This window comes from Lampetra fluviatilis, chromosome 5, assembly GCF_964198595.1.
Source record: "Lampetra fluviatilis chromosome 5, kcLamFluv1.1, whole genome shotgun sequence".
Classification (NCBI taxonomy): domain Eukaryota; kingdom Metazoa; phylum Chordata; class Hyperoartia; order Petromyzontiformes; family Petromyzontidae; genus Lampetra; species Lampetra fluviatilis.
The window spans coordinates 8,319,615-8,337,399 of NC_136279.1; the positions used below are offsets into that span (position 1 = coordinate 8,319,615).

The 17,785-nt window shown below is 46.6% G+C and overlaps 2 protein-coding genes across 6 annotated transcripts; one reads left to right on the forward strand and one right to left on the reverse strand.

The window, feature by feature from the left end:
- Positions 1 to 449: 449 nt before the first annotated feature.
- TSSC4 (tumor suppressing subtransferable candidate 4) lies at positions 450 to 4,706 on the reverse strand. 3 transcript variants are annotated; one of them, XM_078856650.1, is made up of 3 exons: positions 4,569 to 4,706; positions 3,201 to 3,270; positions 450 to 1,666 (listed from the first exon to the last, which is right to left on the reverse strand). In XM_078856650.1, exon 3 carries the CDS (start codon positions 1,583 to 1,585, stop codon positions 656 to 658), a length of 930 nt encoding a protein of 309 aa, XP_078712776.1. In that variant the 5' UTR covers positions 1,586 to 1,666; positions 3,201 to 3,270; positions 4,569 to 4,706; the 3' UTR covers positions 450 to 655. The 3 variants fall into 3 exon arrangements, with proteins under 3 accessions (XP_078712776.1, XP_078712775.1, XP_078712777.1); XM_078856649.1 differs by having other exon boundaries at positions 4,493 to 4,632; XM_078856651.1 differs by lacking the exon at positions 4,569 to 4,706 and adding an exon at positions 4,298 to 4,413.
- Positions 4,553 to 15,323, forward strand: FTSJ1 (FtsJ RNA 2'-O-methyltransferase 1). 3 transcript variants are annotated; one of them, XM_078856647.1, is made up of 10 exons: positions 4,553 to 4,685; positions 7,035 to 7,206; positions 8,219 to 8,288; positions 9,161 to 9,263; positions 10,171 to 10,249; positions 10,767 to 10,819; positions 11,133 to 11,289; positions 12,414 to 12,497; positions 13,777 to 13,880; positions 14,397 to 15,323. In XM_078856647.1, the coding sequence occupies exons 2-10, from the start codon at positions 7,086 to 7,088 to the stop codon at positions 14,739 to 14,741; spliced, it is 1,116 nt and encodes a 371-aa protein (XP_078712773.1). In that variant the 5' UTR covers positions 4,553 to 4,685; positions 7,035 to 7,085; the 3' UTR covers positions 14,742 to 15,323. The 3 variants fall into 3 exon arrangements, with proteins under 3 accessions (XP_078712773.1, XP_078712774.1, XP_078712772.1); XM_078856646.1 differs by lacking the exon at positions 4,553 to 4,685 and adding an exon at positions 5,522 to 5,597; XM_078856648.1 differs by lacking the exons at positions 7,035 to 7,206; positions 8,219 to 8,288 and having other exon boundaries at positions 4,597 to 4,685.
- Positions 15,324 to 17,785: the final 2,462 nt, after the last annotated feature.

The window sequence follows — 17,785 nt, forward strand, 5'->3', positions numbered from 1 at the left end:
ATGATTTCGGTCAATATTATCCGAACCTTATTAGTGTTTGCGGGGCGAAACGTAAAACTACGCGAAACAGTGCGTCAATGCTCGCTTTAATTTGTAAATTTGCATCGCAGAGTTATGAGCGACATTTCCAAAATACGAAGCGCTGTTCTGTTGAAACACGTGGTACTTATGTCCCCTTATGTCAAAAGGAAATCTCAGTCTCAGTACTCATCAGGAGGGTGCTGGGGTTAGACTCAAAACGTGATGAGTTGATGAACCCACTCGCTGCATTGGCTTCTTCCTGGCCACCTAGTAGCTTAAACGATACAGTAGATTCAAAGCATATAATAATAATTTCTGAATAATCCACCATCACCTGGATTTTAAAGGCAGAATTACATGTGTATGCCCATAATCCATATGCTGCAATAGAATATTTTTCTTTAGGAAGCTGATATAAAATCAAACGAGTCTCAAAAACAAATTCACGTACATTTCTCATGAGTGATGTTTATTCCGGGAATGGACATATAATTTTCCATTTACTATGATGAAACGTTTCCATAAATCGGAGACACCAAGGCTAAACGACGTTGGAAAAACAAACAGAAAAGCTAATTATAATCCAAACACTCAAAAACAAAGCCAATGAAATGCAATGTTTCTTTGCACAATCTTAATCACTATCCGAGCCCTCTTTGGCACGAATGTTGGCAATCTTCCTCTTTTTGCTCGTGAGGAACGCAGATGGTGCCAACCCGCTTCCCGTTCCACTTGCTTTTTTGGGTTTCTTTCCACTGTCCTCTGCATCTTCCTCTTCTGCCATGTGGCTTTCCATATCGCCCAAATGCTGCAGAGTAATTCCTCTCCCTGGAAACTCGTCCACGCCCAGCGATCCCACACTGTGCCCCTTTGGCTCCCACGTGCCTCCTCCATCCCCTGCATTGGCTGCTTCAATTGAGCCCTTCTGATGCTCCGCTGGCTCCTGCTCCCTCATTGGCTTAGAGAACTTGATCCTCTTGGAAGCATCACCTGTGAGCGGTTGATTAAACGCGATCACTCCATCACCGTCGTCGGTCATTCCTGACCCTGACCCGTGACCCCTTGCGTGCACGTTTCTCCCGTGCATCTCGCTCAGAAAAGCGTGCGCTACCGAAGCGTTGGACACGTTGGTGCCGTCGTCCTCCACATCCTCTAGCGAGTAGCGCGTCCAGCGTGATGGGTTGACCTGGAAGTCCGGCGTGGCGCCAGGCGCTGGTGGAGGGAGGCTGTTGAAGCTGTCGAGCGGCGTGCGTGGCTCGCGGCCCGCGGTCTCGTTGGACGCCACCCAGCTCCGCTTGCCTCGACCACTCCTCGGTGGCCGAGCAGCCGGTGGTGGTCGCTTGAACTCGCCATCGAGCAGGTTGTCGTTGGACAGAGAGGGGAGAGAGGTTTTGGCCGCAGTCTCCAGACTGTCAAAAATTCCACGGGTGCGGGAGCTGAAGGCAAGCGAAGTGCCCATCAGCATAAACGGGACGTTGGGCTTTGATGGGATCTCGACCGGAGCATCCTCCACGTCACTGTCACTGCTAGATTCGGAGTCCAGTTGGGGAGGATTTGCAGCCATTTTAAAATGCGTCCAAATCTACTCGTCCTCGTCGTCAGGCAGCTGGAAGAGGGCTTTCCAGATGTGACCTGACGCTTTAGCCTGAAATGAGACCAACCATTTGTCTGTTATTCATCCAGGAAATCCTTACTCATTTTTAAGACTCTTATTCATGAGGGCACTTTATAACCCACACGGTGTGGACAGGCCCGCATCGATCAATTGACAAATGTACTTCATTAGCATGTTTGACCAATTCCTTTATGCATGAGTTTTTGCTCGTGCGAGGAAACAAGAGTACGCAGAAAAATCCCATACGAGGGGATAACACAATGAAAGGTCTGCAGAGATGGGTATCAAGAATTACTTTTTGTACTGTCATCTGGCCATCCCACAGCATACAGTCTAAGTGTTCAAATCAACTTTTGCCTAAAAAACATTGGGATTACAGCTGTGAAACCACCCCAGGTTCCACAAATAAATAAATCTCCTTCTTACCTAAATGAAACATATATGGATGACCTTTAATTTTTTTACTTACAAATGCCTCTACTTATATGTTGGTTGTTCAGGGGTGTGCATTTATTAATGCATATGCGACAGCAAATATATGCAGGCTAGCGTTGGGTTGTGGCAGGCAATATAAGATGCTGTGAAAATGAACTTGATTCCTTTGAATCTTTGCAATACCACAAATAAACACCACAAACGGAAGCCTAAACACTGCACTTTCAGATACCATCATTGAACCTCTGGTCAATAATGTTAGATACTGGTGAAATGATACTGTGGTTAGATAGCTAGAGCCCCATTTCAGAATGTTGCACGTTCAATTCCTGTTTGAGACTGGCTTAGGCCCAGCTATAAGAATGTGGAATTTCCACAGTTGGTTCAGGGCCAACAGGGGTGATGAGGAGCACAAGTGATTGTTCATCCGAGGCATGGAGAAAATGTTTTATGCCTGTAAATGCACACAAGTGGGGAGGCCCTCATCCAGTATCAGATAATTCTCGGTTGGTGACTATGAAATCCAACCGCACCTCCATACCCCAAAAGAGTATATTTTGGGGTGCAGAGAATAAAGTGCACAATACACGAGGCAACAGGGAAAAGGGACAATGTATAGGTGTGAATAAAGAGAACTGGAAGGCCTTTAGCCTTGACTTAGGGTGTTAGCAGCTTGGATGGGCAGTGGAAGAGAATTCAAGATAGCAGAGGAGTGTCCTCACGTCAAGTGGATGTTAGTGGAGAGTTTTGGAAGCCCTTTTTTAAAATAACCAGTCTTCTTTTACATTCCTGCAGTTTTCAAACGCGTAGTGCCCTCTATGGGCGATCACGCAATGCCTCAACAGAGGAGGTAAGCTGGGCTTTTATAACTCCATTGGTTTTGATCGACCATGGTAGTGTTTGCCAATGTACCTCTGTTAAAATACAAATTAAGTCATTACATGTCCCTGATGCGACGAAAGAAAAACGTCAAAGGCCATTGGAATGTTGTTGTAGACCAGAATGTAACTTTATTTTCACAGTGTTGCACCCTATGTTAGACAGAGAAGCCGGTCAACAACAACTGTTGTTATCAACAGGACAGCTTTATGCGTCAACTCCTGGGTACAAACGGTGAGGTGTCGCTCACCTGTCCAAGGGTCTTTACGAACTCTCCATCTGGGTTCGTGAAGGCGACCAGCGTCTCTAACTCCGACACCCTGCCAAGTGTAAGGGGAGAGAATTATAATGAGTTATATTGCAAGGAAGACAAATGTCACGTGTTGGCAAAGTAATGTGACAAAATGTGTACGTACATATGCAAGTACAGCCTTTTATTTTTAATTCACAGCGAGATGGTGGGCCTTTCCACGGTTTGTAAGACATCTGATCACACTGGTCGGTGCTGGTTGAGGGTGGGGGGCACATACACCACATGGGGACATGGAAGTACGGTATAACAACACCAATGTATGTTTCTGCACCCACAACGTAGCTCCGCATGTTGGTCGTGGGACGTACGACTCGGGCATGCCATGAAGTAGCCCAGGAAACATTACAAATATAGGTAGGCGGTGTGTGCGAATCAGGTGGCTCAGTCATTGTGCCATTAATAAAAATCCGTACAATACACACTTGTAATGTACGGAGGGATCTTAACGCAGCTTTAACCACCCCACGTGGCCTTCGCGGTTTAATCCTCCACGAATATCTAGAGCAGTGGTTGAGCTATCAGTGTCATTGTGAAACTTAAATCTTGCATATCAGTCCGGTCTATTAAAACAAGGGGCTCTTAGGGAGCTGGAATAATTAATGTTTATAGTTTAAGGGTTCTGAAAGGCAGAATAAGTTACATTTGTGTTTCTCAGGGTTGTTTTAAAAATTGATCGCATAACCAGGCCAAGGAACCCTGACGATTCTTATGTTAAAGCCCAAGGCTCGGAGACAGATTAAATAACTTTTATTGTTCCACGGTTTGTTTTAAACGATGCTCGAGTGAAACCCTTAAAATTAATACTTTTTGTAGAACCAAACAGAGTTTTTATAATTCCCAAGCTAAATCGCAAATAACCTAATTTCTTCGCGCCAGAATTGGATAACCATTTGGTTATCACTCTTCCCGTGTTAATTCACACAGCTCAGTGGGTATATTTAAGACTTCTTAGCGGGGGGAAGGGGATCAGCGTTAATTCCCAATTCGAGACTTGAAACATTTTTTTTCTCTAAATTAAATCTTCAGCGACTCGCCGTCGACGTTGGAGCCACGTGTTCAGGCGATGCGCCTCGTCGAAAACAAACCAAACGCAACCACCCCCCTCCCGGTTTCTTTCTCCGAGTGATCATTGCAAGCGAAGAGAAACCCCCCCCCCCACACACACAACAACCACAACCACAGCAACAACAGCAACAACCACAGCGCTGGAGGCCCGCGGTGGCACTCACAGCGCCTTGGACGCGTCCAGGACGCGACCGAGTTCGGCGAGCGCGGCGGCGGCGGCGGGGCCTGGGCGGCTGCTACCGGGCGGGGAGGGGGAGCCGCGTGTCTGATGAGCAGCGGGGCCCGCAGAGTGAGGCGCCGTCGCCTCGGCCGCCTCCATCGCCGCCCGGCCCACGACGCGAGCGAAGATTGTTGGAGGTGAGAATGGTGAGCGCCGTGGGTGGTTTGGTGGGTGGTTGGGCCCCGCGCGCGCGCGCGCGCGTCCGCTGTGGGAAATGTGAAGGAGAGTTCGGGGGTGGTGGGTGGTGGTGGGGGAGTCGATAAAGCGCGGGAAGAGAGAGAGAGGCGAGCGTGGTGAAGGTGTCGCCATCTTGGTAAGGGGGGACAAGATGGGGGGGGGGGATTGGAGGGTGGGGGGGATTGGAGGGTGGGGGGGATTGGAGGGTGGGGGGGGGATTGGAGGGTGGGGGGGGATTGGAGGGTGGGGGGGGGATTGGAGGGTGGGGGGGGGGATTGGAGGGTGGGGGGGGGATTGGAGGGTGGGGGGGGGGGGATTGGAGGGTGGGGGGGGGGGATTGGAGGGTGGGGGGGATTGGAGGGTGGGGGGGGGGGGATTGGAGGGTGGGGGGATTGGAGGGTGGGGGGGGATTGGAGGGGTGGGGATTGGAGGGGTGGGGATTGGAGGGGTGGGGATTGGAGGGGTGGGGGGGGGATTGGAGGGGTGGGGGGGGGGGATTGGAGGGGTGGGGGGGGGATTGGAGGGGTGGGGGGGGGATTGGAGGGGTGGGGGGGGGATTGGAGGGGTGGGGAGGAGATTGGAGGGGTGGAGGGGGGATTGGAGGGGTGGGGGGGATTGGAGGGGTGGGATTGGAGGGGTGGGATTGGAGGGGTGGGGGGGGAAATTATTGGGAGGATCCGTCATGTGTTCGTGGTGACGTCACAACGCATCACAATACGCACGCCTCCCCTACGTAAGATGGCCGTTAAATGTCGATTGCTTTGCGACGTCGTGACGACCACGCGTCTGTTATAGTCACTAACATGGACAGTCCTGTGGAGTCTAGTTAAGAGCTTAGACACTCTGATTGAAACGGAAGTCTTCGTAAAAGGGTGCGGGTAAAAATGTGTTCGTGTGTTTTTATTTCGTTGTGTGTGTGTTGTTAAAAAGGCTGCAGTCGATGTGTCCACGATTTCCGGCGTGTAAAGCCCCCACGTGTCACTAAACCCCTTTTCTTATCTTAGCGCTGTTAGAATGTCTATGAATTACACCGTACGCACGTAAATCTACGCTGTTATTGATTTTTTTTATTGTGCATCTCTTTGTCAATCCACTGCTGTGTCGATTGTTACAACTTTAGTAGTTTAAACCCATACAGCGCCGAATACAACCGCCTATATATTCATTAAAACATTTTAAGTTTACCGTTCATAATGTATTTAATATCCCTCGAGCACGTTGATTAATCATTGCCGTATGAGAGCCGTGACTTTATAACTCGGTGGTGGCGGGGAGTGTGGTGACGCTTTAATGAATAATTTCAAAATAATTCATGAACCAAACCCCCTTATCATTATATTATTCCAGGTACAGTATTGACAACAGGATGAATCTGCCATTTCAGAGTTACTTTTACCAACGAAAACGCGGATTTTTTTTATGTTTTACGCTTCCAGGAGACACCGGCTAATTTCGAGGGTAAATGTGGGGTAATGATGGTAAAGATTGGCATTTCCCACCACTTATAGAGATCACTTCTGTGATCTGCAAAACACGGATAATTTAGGGAGACTTCGTTTACGGATAATGGGATTTCCCCAGAGCGAATGGGCTCCTCTGAGTGAAATCGGAGTCAAGGATGATAGGAGCACGTGCTGCTTGGGAGCTGATGGCTGTGATGGTATTTACTGTGGTCATCATGAGAGTTATTCATGAAATCGCAGCTCTCTGTCATCCAGTGTTACACATATCGTGGTGCCAGAACAAAGCAGTACCGCAAAGGAGGTCTAATGATGTAGAAGATGCTCACCCCGAGCCCTCATTACTTTGATGGTGCGTTGTCTTTGAGCTGTGGACGCCTTTTGGCGTCCTCTGGTCGAGCACCAATTAGGTCGAGGCTCAAAAGAAAGCCGTCCCTTGGTGTGGACCAATCAGTTTCAAGGACAATTATAGTATGTTTTTGTTTGCATTTTGACTGCAAGTATTGTGGTTAATGCAGACATGAACCCTTGTAAAAAGGTTTCAGTTTTGTTGCCAGAAAAAAGGGGAAAAACCCTATTATTAAAGCAGTACCGTATTTGAGATGCAGGGTGTTTGAAAAAGATGGACCCGATTTGAAATCGCAATATCTCTGAAATTGGGTCCATCTTTTTGAAACACCCTGTATAATATCACCTAGCAAGCAGCCGCGATTGCAGACCAAATACAATGTTCAAAAACAATACGGTATCGACAACATACACAGTAGACGAGTATTCAAAGATTAAAGAGGGAAAAAAACCCATAACGTGTGCTTAATGAGCTCTTGATTTCTTTCATTTTTATGGCAGGAGATTGGCTAAAAGTAAGGGCACTCCAAAGTGTTGGCCACCCACAGGACAATGGGGCGCTCTTCGAAGGACAAGCGAGACATCTATTACCGTCTAGCCAAGGAGGAGGGCTGGCGTGCTCGCAGTGCGTTCAAGCTCCTGCAGCTGGACGAGGAATTTAATCTGTTCCAAGGTGATGACAAAATACAAATAGGTTTGACCCCTTTCTGGCAATACAAGAGATGTCAAGATCTTGATTTGAAGCTTTCGTGACTGCAGGAATCCATACTCTTTGGTTCTTTCGGTAAAGTCACGCAGGTATAAAATAAAATAAATCACGACGTTTCGGGCGCAACACAAGCGTCCGTCATCAGGTGGGAAAGCATGGTCTGCTGCTGAGGCAGACTGTTTTAAAAATCTTTTTAATGTCAAGATGTTCAAACACCTAACGGGTACCTTTTACAAGGCATAAAGTCTGCATTAACCACACATACCTGTAGCAAAACATGCAAACAGACATGCACTGATAATTTATGTGCGTTGTCCTTGAAACTGATTGGCCTACACCAGAGACAGCCTTCTTTATGGCCTTGTCTCACCATTGTTAGACCAGAGAACGCCAAAAGGCAAACAGTACAAAGACAATGGAAGTCTCAGAACACTTTTTTTTGAAAGCCCAGGGGACGTTTGTTACATCGGCCATAAGATATTGAATATTGAAGCAAAAGTAGGTTCTGTGTGTGTGATACCAGATTTGTGCTCGCTAACAGCACTTTCCCCAACAGTCTGTTAGGGCTATACCAGGGGATCTTTTTATTTGTCAAGATTTGAATAACTTTATTGACACCAGGCACAAGTTAGGTGTACGTCTGGCATTTACGGGCGTCTTATAATCAGGAGAATGTGATTATTGATTTGTGAATTACAATATTGTTTTGACCACAAACATCTATGATTTATTTACAAAAAAAACAGCGTTAGAATAAGTTTATTGCGGAACATGGCCCTGATGTTTCTATGATTGGGAAAATAACTTATTCCCCACTCTGTGGTGCATATGCAAATTATATGGTAAAGAATATAGGGAATCATGGAACTATAAATGTAGGTATGTTAAACCTCTTTCGCACTGTACGTAGCCAACTGGAGTAATCTGGGTTGTACATGTACGGCGTGTATTCGTGTGTGTGCGCATCGGATCGCAGGAGTAAGCCACGCCGTGGATCTATGTGCAGCACCAGGAAGCTGGAGCCAGGTCTTGAGCCGCAAACTGCGGTCAGTACTAGTTTTAAGTATTTACAAATTCCTTGTATCCCTTGTATAAAGGTGTCAGTTTTGTACCAGTTGAAAGGGTAAAAACCTATTACTATATTTACAAATTGCAATAAAAGACAAACATCCTTTCATCATCATCACCCATCACCATCTTCAGCCAATGTATAACCAATGCTGATTGAAGGCTTCTACATGCTCTCACCAGGCAAGATGGTCCTGCAATGCCATTGCGCATCTTACTCCTGCACATGCACTGACCTCATCGCTCTCATTCTGGAGAGTCCTGTTATTAGCATGACCTCTTATTGAATGGCATGTAAGTCAAAGTGTTTCCCTGCTCAAACGAGCAAGCTGGGTAGGACTCATTTTTATCAGCGGCCCTGAATTAGTGATATAAATTACATATTCCCATATGTGGGAGACAGTCTATCCATGGACTAAAAAAACTCAACATCTACAACACTGCCTTATAAGGAACAGGATATAAAAGGTGATGTTTCGGGCAATGGCCCCTCATAGAACGTGATCAAATAATGTATCCATGGATTGACCACTTCATATTCCACATGACAGTATTGTATCAACACCCCAGCTGAGTCAATGCCCAACAGAGGTCTGAAATAATCTTTGCTCTGCAGTGGAATAACCACTGTGGGTAACCACGCCTGGATGTGATCAATAGCCTGCAAAGATGGGTTCGTGATCTAAATTGCTGCACTGCCATCTTCTGGCCAACTGACAGCTTTGTGAGTTTAGGAGTTTCACCAACCCTCACCTCGAAAGCTCTCCGTTACAGGTGAATGCCACCACACCCAGCAAATGATGGAAAACATAAATTATGCATGCCTAAGTTGTCATTCTTGATTTCACAGTGGGGAAGATGGGAAGAAGTCCGATGCCAAAATAGTCGCTGTGGATCTGCAGGCCATGGCACCCCTGCCGGGTGTCATTCAACTGCAGGGAGACATAACTAAGGTGAGCAGACAGCCAGGTTAAGTGGATGGTATGTGTAAAAATAAATATTTCACTTTAAGTGGAAATTCATGGAAATGTTTGCATCATGACCAAATGACACAGTTTAGCCGAAAACATAGCAACGTAAAAATGGAAAGGTACAAAAGACACAGTTCCTACAGTACAAATTAGATCGTACAAATAAGTAACAGTAAAACATGAAATGGTAAAAGTGTCTCTTTAAATTTCGATTTAAAGCTTTCGTGACTGCAGGGATTCATCTTCTTGGTTCTTTCGGTAAAGTCACGTAGAATGGAAATAATAAAAATAAAACATTAAATAATTCTCACGACGTTTCGGCCACAACGCAAGCAGTCGTCCTCAGGTGAAGAACAGGCTTGGAGCGTCTATTTAAGCTGGGTTGGAGGGGGGGAGAGCGCCTTGACAAAATAATTTGCAAGGCGCCTTGACAAAAGAATTTGCAAGGCGCTCTCCCCCCTTCCAACCCAGCTTAAATAGACGCTCCAAGCCTGGGGTGTGTCATTCACACTCTGTCTTCTCGACAGACCTGTTCATCACCTGAGGACGGCTGCTTGCGTTGTGGCCGAAACGTCGTGAGAATAATTTTTATTATTTTATTATTTCCATTCTACGTGACTTTACCGAAAGAACCAAGAAGTGTCTCCTTACTCAAATTATAATGTGAATGGGCTCATCTCTGCTGGCAGCTGAGCCAGCGTTGGAAATGCCATATTCATACGTCAGAGACAGGTTTAATCACGCCAAAACTACTTGACACAAATCAATACACATTTAACCACTGGATTTGTAGGTGGGCAGAGAGACCATGTCTATAATGACTGTGTGCATGTTTCATTCGTTCTGAAGTTATTTTATCGTCTGTGACCAAAATGTATTTTGTTGATAGGTCTCCACAGCTCAGGAGATCATCAAGCACTTTGAAGGACAGCCAGCAGATTTGGTGGTCTGCGACGGAGCACCAGATGGTACGCTTGAGTGCTCGAGTGAGAAATGCAGCACGTTGAAAAGAAACTGATAGATCACAGATGAGCCATGTGTGTTACAGCACTGAGCCAGCTACCTCTAAGCCGGCCGTGATTAAACTGGTTTCACAAGTGTAGGGAGTTGATGGTCCCAGCATGGTCACCAATGATTGCACACAAAAAAACTGTCATTAAATAATTTTTCACTTCATTTGGCTTAATCCACTTCTGATAATTAACACTGCTCAATTTAATTGACATACCAGAAACATTCCTTAGATGCCAAATCTAAGGTGTGTCGCCAGTGTCTAGTTTGAATAATTTGGCTATTAAAGTGGCTTAGATGTAGTTTTGTAACGTCATATTCCAGGATTGTTTTCTGCGACAGTTCCGAATGGAAAGTTCTCCCAACTCATGATATGGCACCGCTGGTGCACTTGTGAAATATTGGGATGAACAAGAATCTGTTGTCGTCATGGTCGTGTTTATTTGGCTATTTACTTTGCATGTTATGTTCCAGTCACAGGACTTCATGACATCGACGAGTACATTCAAGCACAGCTGCTTCTGGCGGTGAGTTCATATTGAACACAATCCTCACAATTATCACAAGTGGTTAGTTCACAAGTAAGCAGAATAATCAATATTAATAAATTAATTGGATGCATCATTACACACCTAGCATTGCTTCTCTAAGCAAATGGTGCTATTTATAGATTTGAGAAACGAATTTAATAATTGTGGGCAGGATCCCGGATCTAAACCCAGTATATCAGTAGTAACATGCCTCTGCCCTGGCAAAGTAACAACCTCCTGCTACCCCTCAAACCCCTTGGTCCACACCTCCGGTTTCAGCTTTTCCATTTTGGCCGCTGTGTTACCGCAGGCCCTGAATATCACCAGCCACGTGCTGAAGCGGGGAGGCACGTTCGTGGCGAAGATTTTCCGTGGCAAGGACGTGACGCTGCTCTTCTCACAGCTCAAGGTCTTCTTCCCGCTCGTGACGTGTGCCAAGCCCCGCAGCAGCCGCCACTCCAGCATAGGTACGAGCGCCTACAGCAGCAACAACAGCATCTAGGGCAGGGGTCGGCAACCTACGGCTCCGGAGCCGCATGCGGCTCTTTACGGGCTGCTTCTTGACGATATGTACGTATGTACAGTATGTACTCAGATGCATTGCGGCTCTTGAAATACTGAATTTTGTACCGAATTGGAAAGAAATGGCTCTTCTTGTTATTTTGGTTGCCGACCCCTGATCTAGGGCAACGGCTTGAGCAACAGCCACAGCAGCATTCAGAGCAACAGCGACAGTAGCACCTAGGGCAGCAGTATGCACAAAAACTACAACATGTACAACACTTTTGTCAATCCACTGCTGGATGAAGGCCTCCCAATGCATTGCGGGTCATAGGGATTATTTGATCTTACTTCATCATGCTGGTCAGTGGCTCAAACCTACTGTTTTTCTGAGATTTTATGAGATTCGGTGCATTCTGGGTGATTTGGCCATAGGCAGCGAACACAACAGTAAAAAAATCTGCCAGTCTAGTCCATTAGGGGAACCTCTGTTTTGTTAGAAAATTCTCAGGCTGTTAAGAACATAAAAATGCACATCTCTGTACACAGATACGTTGCACACACTAAAATACCGGTGTGTGACAATTTAAGAATGGCGTCCTCTGGCGATTCTAAGAGCTTGCACGTTTGGATGGAAGACGTCTTCCACAGTCTCTCTTAGGCACAAGGTTATACCCATACGTTGGCACATGGTCTAACACCCACGTGCTTATATTGTAACGCATGCGTGATGATGTGGGGAGGCCTTCATTACAGCAGTAAAAAGAGCAAGGTTGATGGTGATATGAAATAAAAATATTTAATAAAAATACAGAACTTCTGAGGCAATTAATCGAAAAGAGACAAAAATTATATTCTTAGGTTTTTTCGGTAAAGTCACGTAGGTGACTTTACCGAAAAAACCTAAGAATATGAATCCTTGCAGTCACGAAAGCTTCAAATCTAGAGAAAAAATTGCTTGATTCTTGAATGGAATCCTGACCCCGAAGCATGAAAATTCATAGACTATAGGAGGAGTGGAGTTAATTTTCACATGCATACTTCCACGCAATGACTGTTGACATTTTTTTGCATTTGCCTGTTGTCCCAGAGGCGTTTGTGGTATGCCAGAACTACGATCCTCCCGAAGGTTACATCCCCAACATGTGCAACCCCTTGCTCGACCATGAATACGGTAGGAGCCCACTCGGCAGTCTTCCTGCCGCACTCATCAGTACAGTCTGGCTTTGCCGCACAACTTGACATAATTGTTCCTGCAGCTGTTATTTTATTTAGGTGATGAAGTACGTAACTTTGCCTGTTATATATATTGCTTTATACTGGTTTCGGTAGTGCGTTGGGTACCATTGTGACCGCGTGCACAGGAAAGCTTCCGTGTACTCATCCTTGTTTTATTTCTGATTCTCAAGTTACGGACAAACATTTTTCCATACATCAACAGTAAGATGAATTTGAAACAAACATTTTCCAGTAAATTAACAGTCAGGTGATGATGTTTAAAATACTCGAAAGCAGCTGGGAATATCCATCGGCTGAAAATAAAGTTACAGACTAAAATAAAAACATAAATAGATCCACGTGATGAAAGAGAAAGAAAGTTGCATAGCATCATGGAGACAACCCAGAATACTTTTCAAATGTATTTTGTGAATTTAAGAAAGTAACAAGACTGACATAGGTATTGAAAACCCAAAACTTTGTTCACTAATGTCTCCTCGACAGACCTGTTCTCCACCTGAGGACGGCTACTTGCGTTGTGGCCGAAACGTCGTGAGAATTATTTTATTATGTTTTATTTTTATTATTTTATTATTTCCATTCTACGTTACTTTACCGAAAGAACCAAGAAGATGAATCCCTGCAGTCACGAAAGCTTTAAATCGAAAAATCTGTAGCATACATATGGGTTTGTCATGTTACGCTCTTCAGAATCAGAATCTTTATTTAGACAGGAGGAATCCGATGAGCTATGAAGCTCTTTCTCACAGATGCTCAGTAGGGGTGGGTCAAAAAGTTCCAACAACAAGGCAAAAACCGAGAGGACTGTAAAGTATAGGAAAGGTAAAGAATTCAATAAATTGTAAAAGTATATCAATTCCTGCCGATGTTTCAACAATAAATGTAAGCTTTACCAAGGAATACTTTATCAAGGACACAAGACCATAGGCTGCACCTCCGATCTGTACGGTTGGTTACGTACGGTGCAATAGAAGTTCAACATACATAGTCTAATGTGTGATAATAAGCCTTTTGGATTGTCTCTTGAAGTACGTTACATCAGCTTGCAGCGATCGTGCACTGCTGTCTGCGAGAGCTCGGTTTGTAAATTTCTTCATCTCCTGACGTGACAGCTTTACCTCATTTCGAATGCAGCATGATTGAGATTTTTTTTTTTATTCTTCAAAAATATTTTGATATATAAAAAAAATGCTCCCCTGTGCATCTCCCTGCAGATGTGGACTTTAACCAACTGGAAGGACCCAACCGAATCATCGTGCCGTTCCTAGCATGTGGGGATCTCAGCGCCTATGACTCCGATCGCACCTACCCACTTCAGGTACGGTAACTATCCCACAGAAGCCCTGCTGTGCCTTTGTTATAGAGCATCTTGATTGATAAGTACCTGCCTGCTTATTAAAGAAAGGACACAGTCCAAAAAACAAACAGCTCTTACCTCTTGGTTCCACACCCAGGCTATGTGGACATACATTGCAAACATGTTAAAGGGGAAGGATGATGTATTCGGTTTTGTGTATTTGTCAAACCGTTGACCTATTCCATAAATAAACAAATCAAATGAGGCAAAACGGCAGAATGGAACGGCACCACAATTGATGCTGGGCCCCAGTTGCTTCAGTTGATGTGTTTGCTCTAAGTTGCGATATAAATTCCAAATATTATAAATTCAATCAAAGAACCAATTCTTAAAATTAATTCGCGACCTTGTATCTTGACACGTTATTGAATCGCGCCAAGGGCGAATCGTAACACATTTAGCGAGGTGCGGTGACATCGGGCCTGGATGACCTGTCGATGTAACTGTTAATGCTCACCCACCTTGACGTGCGCACAGCTCGAGGAGGGCAAGCAGTACGTGTACACGCCGCCAACGCAGCCGCCCATCAACCCACCCTACCGTGAGGCCTGCAGCCTCCGCAAGAACAACCTGCTCGCCAGGGAAGAGCAGCCGACGACGGGCTCGACCGCGAGTGACCTGAGCCCGTTGCGAGGGCAGGGCGATGCCGCCCGCCGTGCAGGCAACGCGAGTATTCGGCAGGAGGGAGGCACGACCGACGAAGTTGTGCAGGGCCCATCGTTGGGAGCTGAAGCTGAACTGGCCGAGGTGGCAGAGGGCGGAGGGCAGGCGTGCGGCGGTTTGGTTGAAATGATGGAAAACGTGCGAAACATATCTTTGTGAAGGACATTGCCGTATTTGTTCTGCCTTTAACTGCGTATAAAGTGTTTTCGAATGTAGCCGAGGGGTGGGTAATTACGGACATATTGGAAAAAGACGACAACAATGAGTTCCTGGGTAAGGCTGGAGCAGGCTACATGTTTCACGGAGGAGAGACGTTAGTTCGGTTTCAGCACGTCGCAACCCACTTACTGTGACACTTCGTGTCTTTGGAATGCATTTTGTGCACTTGGATCTTTGTTCTGGTTATACTGATGTGTCGCTTTAGGTGCTGGGAGCTGAAGACAACTGCAACAACCCACGGAGTACTGTGCCACACGCAACTTTTGTGCTGGAGTATGTTAGTTGAACTTATTTCGCAGCGTACATCGTCAACTGTGCTTATCGTATGTGCGAGTCATTGCTTCCTCCTCCTCCTGCCTGGGACCCTGAATTCAACAAGGGGCATACAGTGTCTTGCAACATCGTTTTTATTCTAATATTTTTAAAATAATACTGAGTACAGTGTGTAAACAAAATGTTGGATACATTTGTGTGAAAGAAATAAGTTATTTTATTGCGAGTGTAAGGGTTATTAAATCTATGAATACATGGCACGACTATTACCTTTTTGTTTTTGGTTTTTACGACCATATCATTTGGGCAGTTTTACGCATGCACACCCTTAATTTTGCAATGACTTTGGTGTCCTGAACAAATGCAATGCTGCACAAGTGTGAGGCTCCCAGTAGAGGGCAGTGCAGCAAAGTGTGTTGTACCCAACGTCTCCGCTCCCTGTTTTCACAAACCAGCGATACAATTAACCAGCATGGTGAAGTATGGTTAAGTCGCCCTCATGAACCACACGGCAGCCCAGTAAACATGCAACGTTTGACAAGGTTGGCATGTGGTTGGTCCACGTTCAATTTTAATTGGGATGGGCAGACCCTCATCCAGCAGTCAATGGAGCTGTACAGTACATGCACTAATAAGACGAGTTCACGTCAGGTTTAAATACCGTGGATTAGAGGCCGACCGAAATTCGGTTTCGGCACCGAAAGTTGGCAAATGGCCACTTTGGGAATACTTTCGGTTTCGGCCGAAAGTCAATGTTTAACTTTCGGCCTGGTTTCGGTTTCGGCCAAAACCAGAAATTCAGTTTCGGTCGGCCTCTGCCGTAGATTGAACGATCCCACCTTTTGAGTTGAATACACCTCCAAACGTCAAAGTGGAAATTCAAAGGCCCTCAAGTGGAAGCACAACTTTTTTTAAAAAGCAAGCTGTATAGTGGTTGCTTTTAAATTTTTAACAATTAAAAAGTGTTTTTTTTATCCCCCATCTCTGTCCACTAAGTAGCACCTTGGTCAGCTACTCAGGCAATTATCTGGGTCAACCGCTGGAATGTAAGATTGTAGAGTTCTACATCAACATCGGTCAATGGGGGACGTATAAAGATGGGTGCACCGCAGTCTATCGGCAGGTGGCGTGTCGCGGGGGTCAATTGAGGATACTCTCCATCTTAAATCGTTACGTATTGCCAGTGTGGAAAAGTTGACCAAATACATAACCCTTCAACAGCGGTGTGATGAAGCAATTACAGGGCTGTACTTTTACCACTCGATGAAATGTGTGATTTTATTTAGCTCATGGGGCCCTAAGATATTTAATTATATAGAACTTACTCCGTAAACCACGGTACGCCGGGCCAACGTTGATCCAACATGATGACGTTGGCCTAACCGCGTGCCAACGTTGACCCAACCTCGTGCCAACGTTGACCCAACAGGGTGCCAGCGTTGACCCAACCTCATGCCAACGTTGACCCAACCTCATGTCAACGTTGACCCAACCGCGTGCCAACGTTGACCCAACCTCGTGCCAGCGTTGACCCAACCTCATGCCAACGTTGACCCAACCGCGTGCCAATGTTGACCTAACCTCATGCCAACGTTGACCCAACCTCGTGCCAACGTTGACCCAACAGGGTGCCAGCGTTGACCCAACAGGGTGCCAGCGTTGACCCAACAGGGTGCCAGCGTTGACCCAACAGGGTGCCAGCGTTGACCCAACCGCGTGCCAACGTTGACCCAACAGGGTGCCAGCGTTGACCCAACAGGGTTCCAACGTTGACCCAACAGGGTGCCAGCGTTGACCCAACAGGGTGCCAGCGTTGACCCAACCGCGTGCCAACGTTGACCCAACAGGGTGCCAGCGTTGACCCAACAGGGTGCCAGCGTTGACCCAACAGGGTGCCAGCGTTGACCCAACAGGGTGCCAGCGTTGACCCAACAGGGTGCCAACGTTGACCCAACCTCATGCCAACGTTGACCCAACAGGGTGCCAACGTTGACCCAACCGCGTGCCAGCGTAGACCCAACAGGGTGCCAGCGTTGACCCAACCTCGTGCCAACGTTGACCCAACGGTGCCAGCGTTGACCCAACCTCGTGCCAACGTTGACCCAACAGGGTGCCAGCGTTGACCCAACCGCGTGCCAACGTTGACCCAACAGGGTGCCAGCGTTGACCCAACCGCGTGGCAACGTTGACCCAACAGGGTGCCAGCGTTGACCCAACCTCATGCCAACGTTGACCCAACCTCATGCCAACGTTGACCCAACCGCGTGCCAGCGTTGACCCAACCTCATGCCAACGTTGACCCAACCTCATGCCAACGTTGACCCAACCTCATGCCAACGTTGACCCAACCTCATGCCAACGTTGACCCAACAGGATGCCAACGTTGACCCAACCGTGTGCCAACGTTGACCCAACCTCGTGCCAACGTTGACCCAACAGGATGCCAACGTTGACCCAACCGCGTGCCAACGTTGACCCAACCTCATGCCAACGTTGACCCAACCTCATGCCAACGTTGACCCAACCTCATGCCAACGTTGACCCAACCTCATGCCAACGTTGACCCAACAGGATGCCAACGTTGACCCAACCGCGTGCCAACGTTGACCCAACCTCATGCCAACGTTGACCCAACAGGATGCCAACGTTGACCCAACCGCGTGCCAGTGTTGACCCAACCTCATGCCAACGTTGACCCAACCTCGTGCCAG

What these genes read in the sequence shown, in the direction of transcription:
- FTSJ1 (XM_078856647.1), top strand. Translation starts at nt 7,086, where the DNA reads ATGGGGCGCTCTTCGAAGGACAAGCGAGACATCTATTACCGTCTAGCC. An exon ending in TGCAGGGAGACATAACTAAG is followed by an intron (nt 9,264 to 10,170) that starts GTGAGCAGACAG and finishes TTTTGTTGATAG; the next exon opens with GTCTCCACAGCTCAGGAGAT. An exon ending in AAGCACAGCTGCTTCTGGCG is followed by an intron (nt 10,820 to 11,132) that starts GTGAGTTCATAT and finishes GTGTTACCGCAG; the next exon opens with GCCCTGAATATCACCAGCCA.
- TSSC4 (XM_078856650.1), bottom strand. Translation starts at nt 1,585, where the DNA reads ATGGCTGCAAATCCTCCCCAACTGGACTCCGAATCTAGCAGTGACAGT.